This window comes from Pygoscelis adeliae, unplaced genomic scaffold, assembly GCF_000699105.1.
Source record: "Pygoscelis adeliae isolate BGI_AS28 unplaced genomic scaffold, ASM69910v1 Scaffold1, whole genome shotgun sequence".
NCBI classification, from domain to species: domain Eukaryota; kingdom Metazoa; phylum Chordata; class Aves; order Sphenisciformes; family Spheniscidae; genus Pygoscelis; species Pygoscelis adeliae.
In genome coordinates this window covers 4,243,519-4,253,174 of record NW_008824051.1, presented here as the reverse complement: position 1 = coordinate 4,253,174, position 9,656 = coordinate 4,243,519, and the positions used below count along the sequence as shown (strand labels likewise).

Sequence of the window (9,656 nt, the reverse complement as noted above, 5' to 3'; positions counted from 1 at the left end):
ACTGACCTAAGCGCCTTTTAAAAGCCTCTCAAGCCAGAGAAGCGGCAGCTGCACCCGCAGTCACGCGAGCACGCTGCCCCTCCAGCAAGGGGCCCTTACCCCCTCACGGGGTAACTCCCGGCACCGAGACTACAGACGCCGCTCGAGGATAAAGCGCCAGCACTGCAGATATTTTCAGTCCTTGGGAGACAATTCCATTGCTTTTACCAGTGGGGGGGGGGAAAAAAAAAGTTAAAACCCGCCCTAAATTTCCCATTTCAGCTTCAGACGATCACTCCGTATGTTACTAACCTTCAGCAGCCAGCAAGTGTACTTTATTCTTTTTAGTTTCTTAAGGATGCGATTCTCTCTTTTCCCTCACTCAGATACTTTTCCAGAGCAAAGTAAGTAAATACCCTTATTTAACTTCTTCTAAAAGAAATACTTGCACGCATTAATAATTTATACCATACTGATACCTGACATCCCACAGAAACTCACAGCACAGCGTATTTATTTATTTATACTGACTGCATCCATATAAAAATGTTCTTTTTATATGAAGAAACTTCAGCTTTTAAGCCTGGATCATAAGTTCAGTGTTTCTCATTTGACAGTTTTAACTGTGCTAACTGGAATACACATTAAAGGAGATTCAATAGAAAGCTAGGAAAGGTTTGCTATTTTTCTTAAGATAGGTGATGACAGTGTCATACAACCATTTTCCAGAAAACATTCAGGTTCTTTCTTTCCATATACAGTGAGTTTGTTCTACCTGTTGGATTAAGACTTGTTATAACTATTTGTAAAGTTTATCAAACGATCGTAGTTTCACTCTTTTAATATTGAACACGTAACTAACTCGCTATCTAGCAACTTACTCTGTTATGTTAATCGAACTTCCTAAAGAGTAGAAACAAAACACTACCCAGGGATGCCAAAGAATTCTATGTGGCAGTACAGAATATGAAAAATTTAAAAGTAGACAGATACAAAATGATGTTTTTTAAAAAAAAAAATCACTTTTTTTTCCCTTTAGAGGGCTTTGCAAATAAGGCAGGATCGATCTGGTCTCTAGACAGACCTCTCACTGAAAAAAGCCTTGCTGCTCTTTCCTTTAAAGTGCCTCCACATTTCAGCCCTAAAGACATCAATTCCGCCTTCAGTTTATCTAAACCCAGGGCTTCCATTTCAGCAGCAGAGTTGAATGCCAGCAGGTCTATCGGTTCCATCTCCTGCAAAGAATAAAACATCACATCAGACTATTTTTATTTTCTTCCTGATTGGGGGGAGGAAAAAGTATAGACAGAATGCTTCCTTTTACAGAAGACCTTCAATTAGGATTATTTCAAACTCCTAATGACTTAATGTAGTTGAGAAATGTCTCCATATGTATCATGTTGGATATTCTTATTATTAGCGGTACTTATGCTACCCAGCCAAAGTATTACTGCATCATGTACAAGCAAATTGAAGCTAGCCAGCAGCCTCGTCGTAAAACATGCAAATCTTAGCAGAGATAACACACCCAAGAGCGGGGTGAATGCCCAGCTGAGCTTTGTACCCGCTGTCCAACTGTGCTGCTACAATTCTACTCCTCGCAGTGCCTCTGCTAGCTAGTTAAAGGCTTGCTCTAACATGTCCAGACAAGCTGCAGATGTGCTTAGGCTTGCAATGTACATAGCCTCCAAGACAGAAGCACTGGTTATTTTAAATGATGTGAACACCGCTGAACTTTTAAAATTATTCCACTAGAATTAACACATTCTACTTGCAATAGAGGAGTGCTGAAAAAGTAAAATAAAGAAGTAAGTGGCAGTATTTAATCCTATTCCTCTGGAGACAAAACAGTCGATACTGGTTTTATCCCCAGGGAAGTTAAGCACTCCCAAGAAAACCGAATTGAAAACAACAGCCCACCATCTCGCCTAGCAGTTCAGTAGCTTAACCTTTGCTTCCACGGCAAAGCTAACAGCCCCTTTTTAACCCCGTGTAGAATATAACCAGCACGCCCCCAGCAGTAGCAGGAAGGAGGATGAACAGTTATTTCTAATGCGGTTACACTGTAATTATAGAAATAGATAGAAAAGCACCCTCTTTTTAGTAAGAGTAACCAAAAAGCAAGTTCTGAAGTTCACATCTCATCCTGCCACAAGAAAATGGATTAAAATTTCATCTTAAAAGGAAATCAGTATATTTGCAGAATAATTGAGGGTGAAAGGGACCTCTATAGATTGTCTAGTCCAAGCCCAGGGCCTTGTTCACAACAGAACATGGACAAAGACTGGACAATTCAAACACTGGAACTTACTAACACACTAAACATTAACACACTAAAAAGGACACAAAAATCTAAGCCCATTTCGTTCAATACTTAAAAGCACATATTAGTCTTATGGTATGTATCATGATGGAGTTCTCAAAGAGACTTCAGAGCAAGTAATGCCAGGAGCGGGAATGAGACTACTCCGTTATGAACTCAGAAAAAACAATTAACCCGAGCAGAATTAGAACCTTTGTCCTGCTAAGCATACAAAAAAAGACTGGTTGCCTCATTATTCTCATCCTACATAAAAAAAAAAAAATCCATCAAGGACTATTATAAAAATATTTCCACCTGCAATAACAATCTGCCACAGCATTGGTGGAGTTTCCTGTTCTAGGAATAGACAGTCTCACAAATACCGAGCAAAAGGTAAACAGTGAAGAACGGTAAACATCCTGTTTAAAATTTGCCAGCTCTTAACAGTACAGTAGATGACAAAGTTCTAATTTATCAGATTACATCCTTGGTCTTTTTTCCATTTATCTGTATTAAACTTCCACTGATTAGAATTCAGTCATTGGCACTGGCAGCTGATGGCAGACTTTCTGCTCAAGCTGGAAAAAAGGCAGAAAATCCAAGCAACTCCCTAGCCTGAAAAAAGCGCCACATTTTGTTTTGTTGCTAGAATAAGCCTAGATTCATGACCCCTAGAAATTTTTAATAGCAGTATTATGCAAGGAGCAATGAAGCACAAATATTGGCACCTTTTACTGCCAAATATTAGTTGGGCTTTCATCAATTCAGTGGGAAAAGCTACATTCTCTCTTGGCTGGAAGACTGATCTGAAGCCTCTTCAGGAAAGGAATCCCAGCCATCCTCCTGTCAATCACCAGAGAAGGAACCTCATGGTCAGCACTGCTCCCGATCTGGCTGCGGGCTGCGACACCAACCCAGACTGCCAGCAGAGATAATGGCGTGGCAACAGTACAGACCTGCTTCCACCATGCATACGCCAGATGATCAATTTTAAAACCACTCTTCCACCATCCTTTGCAGTTCAGATGAAGCTCATCATCGATAGCAATCCTGTCTCTCTAGTGAAGGACCTGCTGCTTTCAGACTTCGGTGGTCAACGAAGAACTGAAGTTTGCACCAGACTACTAGGGTTCTCTATGAACTGGACTCAAGTCCTTTTACTATAAAAAACTCAGAAGGACTGCTCGGCTGATTGGTTTAGGGGGAACAACTTCTAATTTAAACATTGAGGTCAATTATAAACATTAAGGTCAAATGGTGTTATAAATAAGATCAGTCAAATTGGACAGTGTTTGGTAATGTGTCAGAAAGTATCTATAAGAGTCCTATGGAAGGGTTTTACCTTTTACTTTTCTTTTCCCCCCCCTCAATGAAGAATTTTGGATCCAGAGTGTATCTATTTATATAGAAGGAGAAAAAAAAAAAAACAAGAGAACCCCAAGAGAAACATGGATCTCAGGAAAGACAATACTCAACAGCCAAGGGCAACTGCATCTTAGTAGAAACTCTAGACTATTAAAAGCTTAATCTGATAAAGTTCTTCCCTGAACCATTCTACTTAGCATCTCTCAAGACAATGCTACCATACTACAATTCAACTTTCTCCATGGAGACACTGTCAACCAAGAGCCTTCTCTGGCTGCCGTTCCCATTAACTCGCTACATTCCATTTTCGTAAGTCATACGATGCATCTTCAGTTAAGCTGTTTTTCCTTTTAACCTTGGGATTTTTTGTGCTCTGAATCAAATTCCGGAGATTCTATTAGCTTCTTACGGAGACTACGATTCTAATTCAAGCACGTACATCTAATGCATTGAAGTCATAGGATACAAATCCCGTCCCCTTTTCTGCGATCCACAAAGGGAAAAGTGATTGAGTAAAAGCAGCTGAAGAAAAAAAATAACACATTTTGTACTGCTTCATACTTACTGTGCTCTGTAACTGGTTTGTTTCCTGTGCCTTAGAAGAAACATTTTCTTGCTCCTCTTCTTTCAGAGATTGGGTTACTTCATTGTTTTCTTGGGCCTCTTCCTTCAAGGGCTCTGTCATTTTACTGTTTTCTTCAGCTGGCATTTCAGCTTGCCCACCTGTGTGTGTCTCTTCTTGCAGATCTCTTCCAGTACCTTCTGGTGGCTCCAGTGGTTTCTCAGTTGCACTGGTAGCTGGACTATCTTCTACCGAATCCAGAGAGCTGCTTGAACATTCATTCGAGTTTCCAGCATTTTCATTGTATCTGCTGCCTGATGGACAACTTCCGTCAGATGCATGAGGGGAGTCATCTTCACTGTCATCCTCGCAATCCGAACTGTCAGGATCATCCAACCCTTCCAATCCCAGCCTGGCATAAGCAGTACATTACAAATGAATATTCACCTATTTTCACTTTTTTTTTAAAATTATTTTTATTATCCCACTTCTCTTTCCAAAACTCACTTCAGAGAGCTGCAGTGAACTACTCCAGCAGCTAGTTAGGATAGTTTAGTAAATGGAAGAGCTGCTAATATTAAAGAGGACCCAACATCCTCCGAAAACAGGTATCTTTTTATAGCATTCCCAATACAGAAACGTGTGCTACCTACTGCTATTCCAAACACCACTGGAATCATTAAGGCTTCTCCTTCATGTTACATAAGGTGAAAAATGCCAGGAAATTACCCCCCCCAAGTTAATTGTAAATTTACTTCATTAATGAAAAAAAAGGACAATGGGAGGCAGTAGAATATAACCGTATTAGAAGAAGCGGTGGGGGTGGGAAGGATGTCTATTTTTGCAGATAAAGTTTGTCTGCTCCAGCTGGGACAGAATTATATAAACACAGCAACATTTACTTTCAGTTCTCCAATTTAATCGGTTCAATTTGATTTTACTATTTAAGTCTACATCTCAGATACAATGTTGCTTACTTGCATGTACCTAACCTGTCATCCTGTCCAAGGCTTAATACTCAAGTATTAAGTACAAAGAGAGTCATAATGCTTACCAAAAACATCTTCTTTTTTGATATTTTGTTCCATTCTTTCCAGATTCACCGGGACGCTTACGACTATTGCCACTTTCCGGCGACACTATTTTGCTTGAAGTGGCCTGCAATCCTTCAAAACAAAGTTAAAAGTCTACATCGTCAGTACACAATTCACATATGTTGTAAATTCTACTTACCTTTTAATTTCAGATGCAATTTAAAACACCAACTGAAAATAATCACTATTAGTGCACATTTATGTAGACTCAAAGCTTCACAAAAACTCAGTAGCAGCAAAAGCTTTCCCACACTGCTTTACTAAGGCAGAGAGTCAATTAAAATTGGATTCCTGAACCGAACTCTCAGGTTCTACACCCCATTCAGCCTCAAGTTTCACTATCAAGCTGCCAGCAAGGGAACAATCCGTGGATAAATAAAACAACTACAAAGAACAGTAAGTGAAAGAAGGTATTTTGTAGTTGGATTCAATTTCTAGTTTTTACGTGACCTGTTTATATATTACCATTTCACTGAAAATGATTATGTAATTCTTACAGCTGAACTAGCAACACTACCTTCACAGAATTTTGCTTTTATTATGACACTGTAGCACAGCAAGATGAAGGGTCTGCGTGAAGTACCCGTATTAAACTGTTCAATGCAATTTAAGAGAAGCAGTAGTCAAAAAGGAAAAATGAATTCCAACAAATTTTGCTGGAATTTAAAATTTCATTTAATTGAAAGCGTTATTGACAGCAATTTTTTTTTTTTTAATTTTCATACCGTAGTGAGGCTATAGGGTTTTTTAGTTTGCTTTATTTTTTTGAGGAGAGAAAGTGAGGTTGAACTGTGGTACCTTTAAGTACTGAATCTTCTAGTCGCTCAGCCATTTCATGACACTGCTGCTGGTAGTCCGGATTTGTGAAAAAGTGCTTTGGCTCTGCAAGTTTCCGCTGCAGCCTTTCCAAACGCCTTTGCTCTTTTTCTGCTTCCCGTTCTGCTTGCTGCTTCACCCATTCAGCCATCCTGCAGATGACGGAACCAGGAAAATGAGAGCGTTTCCAACATTTAATGTAATATCAGTTTGTTGCTTTGCAATTACTGAATGCTTCTACCACCTGCTAGGATGGGAGCCAATGGAAAAAGACGACTGACAGCACCCAGGGGAATTACTGAAGGAATATATAGAGATTCTGCTACAGAGAAGAGGGTGAAGTTTATTTTGGAAGCCAGAAACAGCAGTAAGGTCACATATCCCCAGTATCATGGTCTTGCAGCTTCAGAGAGAAGAACTGTGAGAATTCCAGATGAGAAATCTAAGAGGTGCAGAACAGTCTCTCAGAAGCAGGCTGCAGTACAATCACCTCTACTTTGCAGTAATACAATTCTAGTCAGAAGAATCCTGTTGGCTTCCAGTCTATCTGTGCTTAAGATTTCACTTTTGCTCTTTTTAGTATTCAAAATAAAATTTCATCGCTACAACAGCCTGTCATTTGAACTCTTTTGTTAACAGTGAACTACACGATAAGTTTACTTTATAATTCTAGCTTCTAAGAAAATGCCTTACGCTTTTTCGTGATTGACATCTCGAAGTCTCCTTCCACTGAGATCTCGGCAAGCCTCTCTATTTGTTGTCTTTTCAATCTGAGCACCAAGGGCTCGCAGCATAGATCCAAACCCTGAGAAAAAAAGTAATCAAGAATTAGCTAAACAGAAACAAATGGAGATGAGCTAGTATACAACAAAATAATTAATCATGGAAAAAGAATACAGTGAATTCAACACTTTCCTCTCCCTCAGTGCAACTGAAATAAAGGGTAAGTTGAAAGTTGCAACATGTTGGAGAATTGTCATGGGTGAAATGCTGGAACATTAAGTGAAAGAAGGTACCCAGCGTTTACCACTCATCTTGTTTTTGTGCTCCTGATTCCACACCAGATGGACTCCAGATTTACTAGAACCTGTGCAGCACTCCTAACATGAAAGCCTATTTCTGGACTCCCCCAGCGAAACAGTTTGAAACCTTTTTCATCTCAAGAGAACATTTTGGGTCCTTTCTAATTTAGCCAGGATATACCTCCCCCTTAAGCCCCTTTAGCCCCCACCAATCTTAAATCCCCTTTTAAAAATCTAGCAAAAAATAAAATGACTTTTTTAGGAGATAGCCTTAGCAGCTTCGTCAAGATGATCATGATGTACAATGTTACGCTGCAGAGTCCCCCAAAACAGATTTCTATGTGCTCCTCAGCCACTAATTACTCATAGACAAGGCTGCTGATTTCTCTCTCCATCAGTCCCACCCTATGTTGTCTCCAGTTCGAGAAAGACACTTGTTTAACTACCTCAAAGAAACACAATGTGGAAGCACTGACTTTTAACTAGAAGCTGAACAAATGTATAGTTTTTAGCACCCCAAAAGCACCTTTAAGAACTGTTACAAACCAATCCAGACAACCTACTGTATCACGAGGCAGAAAAAGCATTATGTTCAGCTAGCAAAACCAATTGCTGCCATTGGCAAGGAGAATGTCTGTAGCACATGAAACATGCTATTGAATTTTACGTTCTGAAGAATGCGAACCTAGCTGCTACACCTAGCCAGGAATGCTCCCCAAAATCAACAGCAATGTATTCACTAAGGTCCCAGGTGCTGAATTAGGTCTGATAATAAAATGCTCAGTTCTCTTCTAAGCCAGCGTGATCTGTAATCCCTTGAGATCGTACAGTAAGTCTCAATAGCTTTGACCTGTTTCTTTCACTGTTTTTATCACACTTCACATTATAAAGTCAAAATAAAGGGAACGCTTTAGAAATCAGCCGAAATTGTTAAAGAACAATTTTAAACCGACCCCAACGGCACATCAGTAACACACAGTGAATCACAGAACACGTATCCTGCGCCATCCCAGGATAACTGAAGCTGACAGACAATAGGTGAGGAGGAAGCATCCTATACTGTGGACTTATACCATATACGCCACTATTAGGGCATTTTAAAAAACCACAATAGCTCATAAGCTATAGCAACGATATTTATTTCCAGTTCTGTCTAAAACTACGAAGGCAAAGTAAGCTGAGCTGCAGCCTGATGCAAGGCTGCACAATTATTCAGCATTTTAACTCAATAGCTGGAGAATTCTCATAACTGGATTCAAAAAGCAAACCCCAATTACACTCAAATACTCTGCTAAACCTGCTTTACCCATCATGTTCCATTTTAGGGAATGTCCATACTGTCGGTGGCTACATCGTTTTGTACGATTACTGCATATCTTCTGTAACACAGTTAAAAATATTTTGTCAATATAAGGAGTCTGGTTTAGATTGAATTCTTTAGTTCTCAGGCTACTGGGATGTTGGCATTTAAATATTTTTTCAAATAAGAGAAGACAAAATCAATTAGGTCATATAACATATTCAAATCACAGACTATTGATACCTGGCATATTCGTCGTAAGTGACCACAAATGAAACTCAGGAGTCTAAGAAACCAGGTGCTTTTCAACACAATTTCAACTCTTAAGTCACTTTGATGCACGTTACAGATTTCTACTAGTAGAGCTGAGCTGACCAGGGGTGCGAAGAAGAGCTCTGCCAGCAAAGTTGTTGGCTGAACTGCAGCTTCCCTGGTAAATTCTCAGCTTTGCACGTAGACTGTGATTTCAGCTCACAGACATTATATCACAGTCACCCACGTTGAAAGAGATGTGCTAATAGATTAGGACTGCTGCTGTCAGTATAGACTACTATAAGAAAGTAGTCTTTTACTACTACTGTAAGAAAAGTTGGTTTTTTTTAACCTAAGAATCTAACCAGTGGGAAGCAGTTAAGCAACAAACCTCCTTTTCCACCGCAAAGTCTTGGCTCCAGACTATAAACGGCTCCATTCTGCAGTACATCTTCATCATTAACCAGTCGCCCGTTACATTTCACATACAAGCTTTCTTCAGGAATATGCTAAAAAACAGCAAAATTGAGTCATATGATTGACAGAGAATGAAGCATTCTGAGAAAGTAAATCATTAAGAAATAACGTTTCCTTCCTTCCTGTAGGAACAGAGAGGAAGCAAAAATCAGACAATCTTAAAAGCACAAACATTCTCTATGGTGCTTGTTTTAATTCCCGTTTCCTCAAGGATTAAACACGGTCTAAATCAGCTCGTAAACATGAATGGGGAAAAGCCGCGCCAGGGGAAAATTTACACCAAGCGTTCAAACACTCTGTATTAAGAAACAAACAAACAATACCCACGTTTTTTGGGCCGTAAAGAATTCAAGATTGGTATCTTCCATATATATATAAAAAATACATATAAGAGGCTATAGGACTCTCTCATAGCAAACCCTCCTGCCCAGCTAAGCGACGGCAACGAGGAGCGCGCCCACAGTCGCGACGTGCGACAGCCGAAGCG

General features: G+C 39.7%; 1 protein-coding gene across 1 annotated transcript in view; it reads right to left on the bottom strand.

Annotated features, from left to right (window-relative positions):
- Window positions 1-294: 294 nt before the first annotated feature.
- Window positions 295-9,656, bottom strand: part of SDE2 (SDE2 telomere maintenance homolog (S. pombe)) — a 10,213-nt gene continuing 851 nt past the window's right edge. The window contains exons 2-7 of the mRNA XM_009333695.1: window positions 9,084-9,201; window positions 6,812-6,923; window positions 6,101-6,270; window positions 5,263-5,374; window positions 4,212-4,620; window positions 295-1,214 (exon numbers count right to left, since the gene is read on the bottom strand). Coding sequence (XP_009331970.1) covers window positions 999-1,214; window positions 4,212-4,620; window positions 5,263-5,374; window positions 6,101-6,270; window positions 6,812-6,923; window positions 9,084-9,201 — 1,137 coding nt within the window. The 3' untranslated portion in view covers window positions 295-998. The remainder of the gene's footprint in view (window positions 1,215-4,211; window positions 4,621-5,262; window positions 5,375-6,100; window positions 6,271-6,811; window positions 6,924-9,083; window positions 9,202-9,656) is intronic.